Raw genomic sequence first — 14,943 nt, 5'->3', positions numbered from 1 at the left:
GTCTGAGAGACATAGTCATTCATGAAAGACTAAGCTGCAAATGATTTCCCTTTGCAATTAAGAAACCACTGATAATACAGCTCTCACCTTGCAGTTGGCCATACTAAAAACGTATGTCAGATCAGTGCTTTGATGTCAATAGCCAGTACAACACATCTGGAGCCACTTACCTCCCTGCCCCGCCCTGCTCCATCCCAGACTCAGTGCGCACCACACACAGCCAGAGGCCTGTCATGGATCCGGTCCCCTTTCTCACTAAAGAACCTTCAGCAAAAATTTTCCCCATGGAAACCCTCTTCCATTTGGGAATTCCACCACAGAATGAGACTCAGTGACCTGTGGGCACATGAAATGCACTTCCACAGCCTGATCCAACAAGCCATTGACTGCCGACAACTTTCTGCAGGTTACTACTCCAACATGCCACACTCAGGTAGAGAAGCCACCAAGCCTTCCGTATGCACCTTCGTGATGGTACCTACCTGGGCAATTACGCAACCCTGTCCCAGAGACACCAGGGACATCAAGTCTTTTGTTGCCAAATGTCTGCCATTCTGTGCATAGGCAACATACCAGTGCTGTCATTTTTTGACAACGTCAAAAAAGGGGGGGGGTCAGGGGGGGGGGAGTGCCCATCGCCTGTCAGCTCGCATGGAGGAGCTCTACAGATCTGGCTGTCATGCCTGAGGCAAGCCCAACACGGTGACCTACCTCTGTCTCGTGCCACAGTTTCCTTCAAACACAAAAATCACTTCCACTATCGGCCCACATCCGTCGTGGAATCATCAGATCAAACCACATGTGCACCTCCTTGCATTGATGCTCATCCGCGCTCATCCGCTCAGCTGTGGTCCACAGACCTCCCCCACAATACAGCTGTGGACCTCTGTCTTCTTTACCCGCACCAATGTCCTTAGGCGACACAGTACACTCTACTTTCGTCAAATTCTACTTGAGGGACACCAATCGCCTTAGGGATGATGGCTCATCGACTTCTACCAGAGAGACGTCGCATGCTTGCGGGTTGATGGCGCAAGAGGCATCGCTTCTGTGGTAGTTGCACAACAGACCATCACAGCACACAGACAGTAGAACAGGCGAGCCCTCCACCTTGTCGCGCTATTTTGCACTAGTTGGGTCACGGTTAAGTATGTGTAATTAAAAGGAAATTTTCTATCTAACATTACGTTTAAATAACATACTTACCTTGACCCAAATTTAAGACCCTCCCGTCCTCCCCGCTTCCTGTTCTCCCTGCTTGCTGCACTGGTAATGGCATATTGCCGTCAAAAGAGGGCGCTAGCCAGCGGGACAAAGGGGAGGTTACCTACTTCCGGGAGGTTATCGGCCGTAGTTTCGTTTTCTCCGCATAGGCGGATAGTAGTTTGCACAGGACAGGAATGTCAGACCCCTGCTGGAGTCTGCTCTAGTTGGGTCACGGTAAGTATGTTATTTAAACGTAATTTTAGATAGAAAATTTCCTATTAGACAGACTCCAACGAATTCAGAATAACGCTGCCAGACTCATTTGCAGAACTTCTAAATTTGACCATGTTTCTCCTCTCCTTCAGTCTCTCCATTGGTTGCCTGTTTCTGATTGAATAGACTAAAAGCTATCCACTCTGACCTTTTCTGCTGTCATCGGATCTGGTTCCAAGTATCTTTCTGAATTTCTCCATATCTATACTCCGTATCACCACCTCCGTTCTTCCTCTGATACTCGACTTCTCAGGATACCTCCCGTCAGAAGTAAGACCTATGGACACAGATCGTTTTCTTTTCAATCGCCAAAGACGTGGAACAAGCTCCCTGATAACCTCCGTCATTCGGATTTCCTTGCATCCTTTAAATCTCGTCTCAGAACTCACCTTTTCCCTCAGCAGTAAGTTCAATTGTGGCAAGTCCACTTCCTTTGTGTTAGCTGCACTTGACTATGTGTGTATACATATGTATGTGTACATAACTACATGCATATATGTGAATGTGTATTTTTTGTGTGTGTGTGTTTGTGTGCACATGCGCACGTGTGTTTATGTATGTTTGTGCATGCCTATGTGTGCTTATGTGTTGAGGGTAGCTGTTAGGTACACATGTATGTTAAAATGGATGTATGCATATATGTGTGTGTGTGTGTGTGTGTGTGTAGTCACATTGTGGTGTGTAACATTGATGTAATGTGTTAACAAAAGTGTTTTTGTAAAGCACTGGAGCAGATTTCTGGATAGTGTGCAATATAAGTATCCATTATTATTATTATTGTTATTATATTCATGAAAAACTGTCACAGTTGTCACTGCTATTGTCCTAATCACATGAATGATTTGAAGTTTGTCTCAAAGAGAATATATGCCTGTTTCATACACATGCAGTCACTGATCTGGAATCAAAACATCATTTGCACAGTTCTTGAATATAAACTATTCACAAACAAAACTTTCTCTATATACATATGTCAGTGTCACAGTCATCACGTCATGAATTATGTCACACAAAGGTCATATGTGTGTGATATACCTTGAAGCTGCACAAATATATACAATAGGAGGAAGGTAGCAGAATGGTTAAGACGCTCAGCTGCCAGTATAGAGAGTCTGTGAGGGTGTAGGTTCGAATCCCACTCTCGCCCTTTCTCCGAAGTTTGACTGGAAAATCCAACTGAGTGTCTAGTCTTTCGGATGAGATGATAAACCGAGGTCCCGTGTGCAGCACGCACCTAGCATACTGAAAAAGAACCCATGGCAATGAAAATGTTGTCCTCAGGCAAAATGATGTAAAAAGAAATCCACTCTGATAGGTACACAAATATATAAGCATGCAATCAAGGCCTGACAAGCGTGTTGGGTTATGTTGCTGTCATGCATCTGCCTGGCAGATGTGGTGTATCATATATGGCTTTGTCCGAATGCAGTGATGCCGCCTTGAGAAAGTGAAACTGAAACACAACAGTTTTGAAATTTTTCATCACCCACTTTTTTTGCTTCTGTAACAGCAGCAATTTGCACTCTCTCCTCTTCATTCAGTTGTGACAGTTTGAAATCATCATCTGATAATGCGTTATAAAACTCATCATCAGAAAACTGGTCAGAATCCAAATTTTCTGCACATTCCATTTTCTCTGTACATGTGTCTACAAAGCATGTTGGCAAGAATGTAGCTGTGGCCACTTTCCCATAACTTGGGAAGGAGGGAGATGGGTGAGGGGGTTTGGCATCTATTCCACTCATGAACACTGCCCCACTAGTGACCCAGTCAAGGATAGATTATGCGTGCTAATGATGCGACTTGCTTAAAGTTAAAGCACTTACTGCAAGAACTGATTTTCCATGCCATAGAAGGAAGGAAAGAGGTAATTCTCTGCTGCATGGTTTCCCATGCTTCAGGAATGAAGGGTAAACTGTGCTGCAGGAATGAAAGAGTTTATGTTCCTATTACTTTTTTTTCTTTGAGTATTTAAATCTGCATTTTGAATATATTTATAACTTTGTGCTTGTCAGACTTAAGTGAATATACCGTAAAGTTCGGTCTATTGAGCGCATTGGTATATAAGCCGCATTTAGTCAGGTCAGGTCATTAGATCTGCTGCTGGTAACCTGTAATCCAGTACAACCTGTTCAGGGTTGGGGTGCCGGCGACAAAACCGGCACTCCCACCGCTCCCTTGCAGGACTGGTGAGGCGGGTGGCTAGACACCCTTATGGAATTAAAAACGAGATCCATAAAAGGGCGTCGGCTCAGGAGAGCCACCGACGGCCATCTAGCTCCACCGTGCTGTGTGCATGCCACACACAGTTGGCCCTTAGGGTGTGTCTACCCATGCATGTGAAGTCTGGATCCGGCAGAATCTGCGGAAGAAACCTATCGGTTCAACGGAGAGGAAGGCGGTTACAGCAACGCACTGTGGAGTGCAGAGAGCAAGATGAGACACTGAAAGGATATCTTGGTCATCCACTGCATCCATGCTCATCCTCCAGTCGTCTCGACTTAAGTCTTGCCACTGGAAATTGGTGAACCCGGACGAGAGAGTGAGGTCGACGTTGCGCATCTCCTCTTCACTTTAAACAAACTCATCGTGTAAGTCATCGGTCATCCTTAATGACCTTTCATCCTTCATTCTTTCATCACTCCCAAGTCCTGTGGCGACAGGCGAGCGACGAAACGACAGGTGTGGGTACACTGGCAGTTGCAGCCGCAGACCTGCACGCAGGCAGCTCAGGCCATAGGGTCGTTCTTCATCGACAGAAACAGTGATGGAGCTCGGCAGCCATCTGAGTGTCTGAGCAGCCTTCTTTAGGAATGCACTGCTCACCTCCCTGGCATGAGGAAGGGGCTAGAAAAGGTGGCCTAAAAATTGCCTGTTCCATATCACCCTGGCCAGCATACCGCGGCTGGTGGGGACCCTACATCAGCGGTCGAAACAAAGAGAAAGAAAATTAAAAAACAAGGATCATTCCTCTCACCATTGGTGCTTGGAACATGAGGACTCTCCTGGACAGAGATGACGTGGACAGACCCCAAAGGAGAACGGCACTAGTTGCATCCGAACTCGCCAGATACAACATCGACATTGCAGCCTTGAGTGAGACTCGTCTTGCAGGCGAAGGCGAGCTCAATGAACGGGGATCTGGTTACACCTTCTTCTGGAGTGGATGAGGAATTGAAGAGCGACGTGAGGCTGGTGTTGGTTTTGCAGTAAAAACAGCACTTGTCAGCAAGCTAGCTGGAATCCCAAAGGGAGTCAACGATAGGCTTATGACCATGAAACTCCCACTGGCATCTGGCCAGAAGCACCTCACCATTGTCAGTGCCTACGCCCCAACCATGACCAACCCGGATGAAGTGAAGGCGAAGTTCTGTGAGGACCTTTACTCTGTCATTGCTGCTATCCTGAAAGCAGACAAGCTCATCATTCTTGGGGACTTCAATGCTAGAGTTGGCTCTGACTACATCTCCTGGGATGGAGTGATTGGAAAGCACGGCATGGGCCACTGCAACCCAAATGGATTGCTTTTGCTTCAGACCTGTGCAGAGCACGAACTGCTGATAACCAACACAGTTTTCTGCCTCCCTACCTGTAACAAGACGTCATGGATGCACCCTCGCTCATAGCATTGGCATCTCATCGATTACATCATTGTCAGGAAAAGGGATAGGCAAGATGTACGTGTGACAAAGACCATGTGCGGCACCGAGTGTTGGACAGACCATCGCCTTGTAGTCTCGAAGTTGAATATTCGAATCCAACCCAAGAGACGCCCCCAAGGCCAGAAGGCTCCAAAACAGCTCAACATCGCTAAGCTGAAAAACATCACCATCAAACAGACCTTTGTGGAGCTGCTGGAAGATCGTCTGGAATCTGCCTCTCTGGACAGCCAGAATGTGGAGTCTGACTGGAGGACCCTGCGTGAGCTGATCTATAGTACAGCTTCAGAGACCCTGGGACCCATGACTAGAAAGCACAAAGACTGGTTTGATGAAAACTGTGATGAAATCAAGCAGCTTCTGGATGAGAAACGCTGTCTGCATCAAGCCTACCTGAGCAGCCCAAGGTCCACATCAAAAAAGGATGCGTACAATGCCATCCGCAGGACTGTTCAGCAAAAGTTACGTCAGATGCAGGATAAGTGGCTGAATGACAAAGCTGATGAGATCCAGGGATATGCTGACAGGCACGATATGAAGAGGTTCTATGATGCCATAAAAGAAATCTACGGCCCCACATCCTCAGGATCATCCCCCCTCCTCAGTGCAGATGGGAATACCTTGATCACCGAGAAGGAGAAAATTCTCGAACGCTGGGCTGAGCACTTCAACAGTATCTTAAATCGCCCTTCCTCCATAAATGATGAAGCCATAGACCGTCTCCCACAAGTCCCCATCAATGAAGCACTGGACGATCCGCCAACACTTCTTGAGACCCAGAAAGCAATCCGTCTGCTATCCAGTGGCAAAGCACCTGGCTCAGACTCCATACCAGCAGAGGTCTACAAGGATGGAGGCACTGTGCTGACTGAGAAGCTCTATCAGCTGTACTCGCTCATGTGGAAAGAAGAGACAATCCCCCAGGATTTCAAAGATGCATCTATCATTCAATTGTACAAGTGAAAGGGGAACCGGCAAGCCTGTGATAACCATCGGGGCATTTCCTTGCTCTCCATCACAGGCAAGATACTTGCCAGGATCCTACTAAACCGCCTCACAGCACACCTTGACCAAGGTCATTTGCCTGAGAGCCAATGTGGATTCCGGAAAGAGCACGGAACCATCGACATGGTGTTTGCTGCAAGGCAGCTGCAAGAGAAATGTCAGGAGCAAAATGCTGATCTGTTCTTCACCTATGTCAACCTCACTAAGGCCTTCGACACCGTGAGTAGAGAGGGACTGTGGAAAATCATGGCCAAGTACAGATGCCCTCGGAAATTTATTTCCTTGGTCAGCCAATTCCATGAAGGCATGCAGGCTCGAGTCCAGGACAATGGTGAAACATCTGCTCCTTTTGCTGTCACAAATGGTGTCAAGCAAGGCTGTGTCCTGGCGCCCACACTGTTCAGCCTCATGTTCTCTGCAATGCTTACTGATGCCTTCAGAGATGGCGATGTTGGAATCGGCCTAAAGTACTGAACTGATGGCAAGCTGTTTAACCTCAGAAGGCTTCAAGCAAACACGAAGGTCATGACAGACATCATCAGAGACTTTTTGTTTGCTGATGATTGTGCCCTCAACGCTGGATCTGAAGCTGACATGCAACTCAGCGTTGACAAGTTTGCCACTGCCAGCAGGAACTTCGGCCTTACCATCAGCACGAGGAAAACTGAAGTTCTCCATCAGCTAGCCCCAGGGAAACCCCACGTTGAGCCCAACATCAAATTAAACGGTCAGAGACTCAGTGCGGTGGAGCGGTTCACATACCTTGGCGGCACACTGTCACGAAATGCGACCATTGACGATGAAGTGAATGTCAGGATTGCAAGAGCAAGCGCAACCTTTGGCAGACTCTATGCAAATGTCTGGAACAGAAGAGGTATTGGTCTTGAGACCAAGCTAAAGGTTTACAGAGCAGTAGTTCTCCCCACACTACTGTACGCCTGCGAAACTTGGATAGTGTACCAACAACACGCCAAGAAGCTGAACCACTTCCACACAACATGCCTCAGGAAGCTACTGAACATCAAGTGGCAAGACAGGACCCCAGACACGGAGATGCTTGCAAAAGCCACCCTTCCCAGCATCTTCACCATCCTGATGCAGTCCCAGCTTCACTGGGCTGGACACGTGGTGCGCATGCCAGACCATCGGCTGCCCAAAAGGCTCTTCTATGGCGAGCTGCAACAAGGGAAGAGGTCACACGGAGGTCAGAAGAAGCGCTTCAGAGATACTCTGAAAGTCTCTCTGAAAGCGTTTGATATCAGCCTTGACTCCTGGGAGGAATCTGCAGTGGACCGTGACAAATGGCGCGCTGCTGTGCACAAAGGCGCCAGGTTGTGCAAGGCCAACAGGACTGCTGCAGCTGTTCAGAAGAGGCAGGCCAGAAAGTCACGGGCAAACAAGCTCCCTGACAATGATATGCCTGTCTTTGTCTGCCCCAACTGTCAGCGAACATTTCATGCGCAGATTGGACTATTCAGCCATCTGCGCATTCACAGATAGATTCATGAGCATCCCCCCACCCCTCCACAACCCTCCCCCCATCCCCCAGCTGGATGACAACGATAGTCATCATCTATCTCGATGGACACACACCATATAAGCTGCACCCACTATATTTTGGAAAAAATTTAACTTTATACATACATAAGCCGCACCAGCTTATAAGCCGCACTTATTTCCGGTACCGGAACACATACTGATACTACAGAAAAGCTGTCAGTACTGTAGGTTATGAAATAAACACAAGCGGGAAACAACACAAAGAAAAGCAAGTGAAAATACTGCTAGTGCCACAAAAAAATAATAAATAAACGCAACAAAAATAAGATCCATAATTTAGGGATAGTCACATTTATTCAACGTCATCCTGCTCATTGAATCCACTAAAATCTTTGTCTTCAGTGTCCAAGTTGAAGAGAACCAGCACAGCTTCCTCAGCCATCTTGTCACTGACTTCAGCCTCACTTTCACTTCATGAACATGAAGGTGGAGGTCGCTGCTGGTTCGTCGCTTGCACTGTTGTCTGCTTGGTCGATCGCCTTCAATTTGAAGGCTGCATCATAGGCATAACGTCGCGTTTTCGGTGAGGGTGTACCCTTGAGCAGAGTAGAACTGAATGCTGATCTGAAGGCTTTGTGTGCGGATTTGATTTATAAATCGTGAACAGTTAGCACACTATCCTGAAGCTCATCCAAACATTCATGGACAGAAATAACGATTTTGGTGAGTTGAAGGGCAGCAAAGAATAGACAAGAACGTGACACTCCCAGGATAATTAAAATCCGCAAATAAGCCGCATCATCGTATAAGCCACAGAGGTTGAAGCTGGGGTAAAAAGTCACGGCTTATAGACCGAACTTTACGGTAATCTAGCTCGCAACTGAGAAAAATGTTGTGTGTATGCGATTCAGAAATTTGATTATTCTATTTCTATATTTTTCTGCAAGCCATAGTTTGCCAAGCACTACTATTGTTGCAATTTGTTGCACAGTGAGAATCAACAGTTCCTGAAGGAGGTCATCAACGGTGTTCTTGATGGTCAAGGTCTCAGCTGGCTCAAAGTCAGCCGCATTAAAAAACTGATGGAAGATGAGAACTACCGCAATTTTGTTGTTTCTCGTCTCAACCGCAACCTGGACCGGAAGCTGCCAGAGGATGCAAGGCACATTGAGGATGTGGTCAGTAGCTTTATTGTGTTTATTGTTCAGTGTTAGTGGTTGTTACCAGGACAGCACCAAATTTTAGGGGAATGATTGAAGAAAGACAGAAGGAAATCAGTGAGTGTTATATTATTATACAAAGTAGTGTAGTATTGGAGATACTATGAAATGATGTACTTGTCATAAGGTTTACAAGAAATTTAATAGCGTTTTGGATTTTTATGCAGATTGGCGGGAAAATATAAAGTCAAACTGGTTCTGTATTCCGCCATGGTTTACAATACGCAAGCAACAATAGCCTTGTGTGAACTTAGCTCGTTTAAGGGCTTGGTACAAATTCTTAGTTTTGTTTTTGACAATCTTCACCTGATCAACTGCAGAAGAACAACATTAGTGATTATATTTTTATACTTTCAGAGTTTGAGACTGCAGTTTACTGTGTTATGTTTAATAACTTTGGAATCTGCTGTGCCATCATGACTGGATGTGATATGTATTAGCGAACTCAGGTGGAGCCTTGTAAGTTTTGACATGCTTAAACCAAGTAATTTTTAAGTATTGAATTTCATGTGAATTAGGGACTTTTGCAATAATGTATGTGTGTGCAAGAGAAAGAAGTTAGTTGGAGGGTGAATAAGCTTAGGCATGCAGGTATTTGTCTGTTGGGGGCTGGGGCAGGATATAGGGGTTAGGTGTCTTTAGGTGAAGCAGGAATGTTAGGTGTCTTTGATTTAATATGAATGAATCAAAGTTGTATTACTGTGTTGCCTCATAATTTAGTGATCTGTGGGAAGTGCTGCTTTGTGGCTTAATATTGTTAGCGTGATGATATTTGATTTGTGGATTTGTTTTTTTAATGAACTATGTATCTTAGTATTTGCATACTCTGTGCATGTGTGTGTGTGTGTGTGTGAATGCGTGCATGCAGGCGTGGTGTGTGTTTGTGTATGTATGCATGTGTAGCATGGGAAGATGTGCAGTGCGGTTTGGTTGACTGCAGTGGACGTGCATGTGAATTCAGTAATCTGTATATTTGTACATAGCTATTTCTGTTTGGTGCCACCCAATTTGATCTTTTTATTGACTCACTTGTGTATATTTTTGTCAACGAACTGAATGTAAACCAGGGAAAAGTCAGAATATTTTGATGACGAGTTATCTCATCATATAGGCAGCCTAGGGGTTAATAGAATGAACATTAAAGAAAATTTGAATCGACCATTTCACGTTTCACTGAGTTTCAGTCAGCCTTGTCTAGACTGGTCTGTGCAGATCTTGAGAAAACAGCATACATGTTGCAGTGTGCCTGAGGTGATCGCAACATCCCCTCTACTACGGACTTAAAAAAGATTTTTTTAAATGCCCGAGATTTACCAAAATAACATGATTGAAAAGGCATTATCACCTTGAATCTGCAAATGAATTATCATGCTTAAAAAAAACAACAACAACATTGAAATATTAATTTTTGAACATCATTTGTAGATCCAGATTAGCGCTGTGGGTAAAACTGTTTCCAGTCACCTGAGCATGATAGGTTTGAATCTACTTTTATACCTTCTTTGTTTTCTTTTTTGTTCTACCCAGAGTTTTATAATATTAAATGCAGAACACATTTTAATGATTGAATTTTGTATTATATATATATTTTTTAATTTATATTTTTGTTTATCTTTTTTTAAGTGTGTATCACAAGTGAGTCTTGAAGGCCTTTCCTCTCTTGTTTTTCATTTATTTTATTTGATTGTTTTATATGTTGGACACGTGCTGTTGCCAAAAAGCAAAATTCTGTACATAGGTAATAGGTATAGACAAGGAAGTGTGTGTATTTGTATTTGTGTATTCAGTTGGGATTGTTTGGAGGAGAAAAAGAGAAACCTGCAAAACACCTTTTAGTTTTAGCATGACCAAACTTTACAAAAAGAATTAATGTCATGTGACCAGTTGGCTGTCCCATTGATGGGTCATTTCAGACTTATTTCCATCAGTGACCAATGACCAACAGAAAACCGGCACAATAGCTGAATGGTTAAAGCGTTGGACTTTCAGTCTGAGGGTCCCTGGTTCAAATCTTGGTGACAGCGACTGATTTTTCTGATCTCCCAGGTCAACATATGTGCAGACCTGCTAGTATCTGAACCACCTTCATGTATATATGCACGCAGAAGATAAAATGCACATGTTAAAAATCCTGTAACTCATGTCATCGTTCGGTGAGTTATGGAAACAAGAATATACACAGCATGCAACCCCCCAAAAATAGAGTATGGCTGCTACATGGCAGGATAAATAAACAAAACGGTCATACACATAAACTGTTACATGTCTGTCTGAGTATGTATGTGTGCGTGCCTGAAACCTGATTGAATGACATGGGAAACGAATGATGAGCGCTCAGTGGCAGCCATCAGACGGCTTTACCCAGGTAAGCAGCCTGATGTGCAAATGACCCTGTGTTTGTAAAGCACTTAGAGCTTGGTCTCTGACCGAGGACAGGCACTATATAAGTATCCATATCAATCAATCTAAAAAAAACCCCGAAACCTTGGTTTTGTGTGTGTGTGTGTGTGTGTGTGTGTGTGTGTCCATTTTACAGTTTAAGTTAATTTTCCCTGGAATCCTGAAATGTTTGTCTGTCACCATTAATTTTGGATTGAATACATTCCACTTGAATATTCTCCACTGATACCAATTATTGGGATGTGTTACTTCCAGATTAAACTGTATTGCCAGATTGTGAACAGTTTATTTTCTTCAGCCTTGGGATCCACAAGATATTCTTGGGTTGTGTCGTTTCATTGCCAGATTTACATTTGGTAAAGTTGCAATTTTAAAACAGAATAATGTATATATTTTTTTGTTCTCATTTAAAACAAAAAGGAAAAGAAATTCTGGGCAGACTACACAAAAGGATACTAACTACACCATTGTGGTTCATTGCATATCTGTAGTCAGTTAATTAGAATGAACTTGCTGAAAATTTCAATTATTGAAATGATACATACTGTATTGTTGGCCAACAAGGTGCAACCTTTTTCATTCAGATCTGACTGACCCTTGCATCTTATATCCTATCTGTGTCCGAAAACTAGATTGTGACCACCACTTGGTGCCACCTGTCACAACAAACTCAATTGTGACAACATAAAAGATCACAATAAACAGTCACAATCACTCTGAACAGCAACATGTCACTCTTTCCAGTGTTTGATTTGACATGGTTCATGTTCACCATCATATCAAACTGAAACCAAATCGCAAATTACACCAAATTTTGACTGAACGTTATCGCAGTTTTCCCTTTGGCCATGAACAAAGAACTGTGTCTGAGTTGAGGATAGATTTATGGTGTGAAAGTAAAGAAATCAGAAGTGAACTGATTGCCATTCCAAAGCAAAACACAAAGCTAAAAGGCGGACAGGACTGAAAGCAGACTGGATTCTGAGTGAGCAAGTAATGAACTGGGGAATTAAAACAGTGTATATTCAATTGAAGGCTGTCAGATTGTTTTTAAAAAGTGATGATGATGGAGTCTCCCGTCAGTCCAACGGATGAGTAGGCAGGCAGGCTTATCTGTCGATGTATGTCCTCATATGGGAGAAGGGGCCGATTCTGGATGCGCAGCACTTCCCACAGGTGTTGCAAGGGAAGACGTCTCCAGAAGTTGAGTCCTGCTTCCTTCGCTCCCGCTTCTCCTTATTGGCCAGCGTTCTCTTGTTTTCAAACGTCTTTATGCCACTAGAGCACAGCATCCTCCAGTGAGAGCGGTCAAAGGTATCAGTTTCCCAGGATGCGATGTCTATGTCACAGGCTTTGAGGTTTGTCTTCAAGGTGTCCTTGAAGCGCTTGCAGGGTCTTCCAAGTTCATGGTGGCCTTCCTTCAGCTGGCCATACAAAAGCGTCTTCGGGATCCTACTGCCTGTCATGCGGACAACATGTCCTGTCCAGCGTAGCTAGCACTAGATCAGCAGGCTTTTGATGCTAGGACCTGGAGGTTGGAGACCCTGTCTTGCCACTTTATGCCGAGGATCTTTCGTAGGCATCTCTGGTGAAACCGCTCAAGTTGTTGAATGTGACGGCGATACGTCGTCCATGTTTCACAGCAGTACAACAAGGTGGTCAGCACAACAGCTCTGTAGGTTTTGATTTTGGTGCTGAGCCTGATGCCTTTGTTGTTCCACAGCCTGTTGTTGAGTCTGCCAAAGGTGGAGCTGGCCTCACTTCTGCATCAAGGGCTCCGTTGCTGCATAGGGTGCTGCCCAGGTAGCAAAGCTTGTCGACTGACTTGATCTGTGTGTCATCGATCTTGATTGCAGGTGGGGGGGAGGCACTGGCGTTCTGTGAGCTAGCTGGTAGGTACATGGACTTGGTCTTGCTGAGGCTGATGGTGAGTTCATTGCGCCCGCAGGAGGTTGAGAACCTGTCCATAATGAACTGCATGTCCTCATGGGTGTGTGCAGCATGGTACATAGACTCGGTCTTGCTGAGGGCTGATGGTGAGTCCGAAGCGCCTGCAGGAGGTTGAGAACCTGTCCATAATGAACTGCATGTCCTCATGGGTGTGTGCAGCAAGCGCGCAGTCATCAGTGAAGAGGAACTCTCTCAACAGACCCTCAAACACCATGGACCTGTCATGGAGTCGCCGCAAGTTGAAGAGTTTGCCATCTGTGCGAAACTGAATGTAGATGCCCCGGTCACAGTCTTGGAAGGCGTCAATCAGCATGGCAGAGAAGAGAATGGAGAACAGTGTGGGTACCAGGACGCAGCCCTGCTTCACCCCATTTACCACAGGGAATGGATCCGACATGTCAGTATTTGCCTGTACTCTTGCCTGCATGCCATCATGGAATGATGCAATCAGCTGGATTAGGCTCTCTGGGCAGCCAAACTTTAGGAGGATCTTCCACAGACCACGGCAGTTCACCGTGTCGAAGGCCTTAGTCAGGTCTACAAAGACCATGTGGAGCTCCTTGTTCTGCTCACGGCACTTCTCTTGCATCTGGCAAATGGCAAACACAATGTTAAATGTTCCCCTGCCTGAGCGGAAGCCGCACTGTACTTCAAGGATGACTGTGTTGGAGACATGGTCAACCAGTCTGTTCAATATGATGTGGGCGAAGATCTTGCCGGCTATGCAGAGGAGAGAGATTCCATAGTGGTTATAGCAGGATGTGTTGTCTCCCTTCAGTTTGTAAATGTGGACATTTGAAGCATCCTTGTAATCCTAGGGGACCTCCCCTCTCTCCCAGATAGACTGGAACAGGGCAGTCAGCTTGTCTGTCAGCACCTCACCTCCATACTTGTAGATGTCAGCCTGGATTCCATCTGCTCCTGGTGCTTTTTCTGACGTTGTCAGCTTCAGGGCCTTCTGGGTCTCGGCCTAGGTGGGAGGGGCAGCTAGCGAGTCATTGACTGGTAGCTGTGGGAGGGCTGCAATTACCTCGTCAGATACAGACGAGTCCCTATTGAGGAGGGTGTTGAATTGCTCTGCCCAGCAGGCAAGGATGTCTTTCTTGTCTGTCAGGTGGGTGATCTGGTCCAAGGCTCGGACAGGGGTTGATCCTGTGACTCTCGGCCCATACAGCTCGGAGACCATCATGGAAGGTCTTCATGTCGTGAGCATCAGCAGCGGACTGAAGCTCTTCGGACTTTCTATCCCACCAGGTGTTCTTCATCTCATGCAGCCTCTTCTGTATGAGTCGCTTGGCTTGCAAGAACTGGTTCTTGTTCCTCTGGCAGTCTTTATCGGAAATGTGATCCTGATGCCGTATATGCAGTGTGTTCAGGAGCTTGGAGATTCCAGGGTCGTTCTCGTCAAACCAGTCTTTGTGGCTCCTTTGTACAAAGCCGAGTGTGTCAGCTGCTGCTGTGTACACAGCACCTCTGAAGGTGCTCCATACCTCTTCTACACCAGTAGATGCAGGAATTTCTTGGAGAGCTGCTTGGATTTGTTGTTTCAGCACGTCCTTGGTGATAGGGAAGCGGTGGATGTTCAGCTTCCTACAGGGTTTCTGCCTGGCTGGTTGGAGCTTGCGTGCAAGTCTGATGTTCATCTTGCTGCGTACCAGGTGATGGTCCGACCAACAGACTGCTCCTCTCATGCAGCGTGTAATGGAAACATCACCTGTGTCCCTCTGCCG

General features: G+C 45.5%; 1 protein-coding gene across 1 annotated transcript in view; it reads left to right on the top strand.

Annotated features, from left to right (window-relative positions):
* The window catches only part of LOC143286832 (MAP kinase-activating death domain protein-like), a 296,616-nt gene that overhangs the window by 101,461 nt on the left and 180,212 nt on the right, over positions 1–14,943 (top strand). The window contains exon 18 of the mRNA XM_076594655.1: positions 8,635–8,821. Within this exon, the coding sequence (XP_076450770.1) occupies positions 8,635–8,821 (187 nt within the window). The remainder of the gene's footprint in view (positions 1–8,634; positions 8,822–14,943) is intronic.

The sequence above is a fragment of the Babylonia areolata genome, chromosome 10 (genome assembly GCF_041734735.1).
Source record: "Babylonia areolata isolate BAREFJ2019XMU chromosome 10, ASM4173473v1, whole genome shotgun sequence".
Lineage (NCBI taxonomy): Eukaryota > Metazoa > Mollusca > Gastropoda > Neogastropoda > Buccinidae > Babylonia > Babylonia areolata.
Note: the sequence above shows the minus strand (reverse complement) of the source record. Positions and strands in the feature narration are given on the sequence as shown.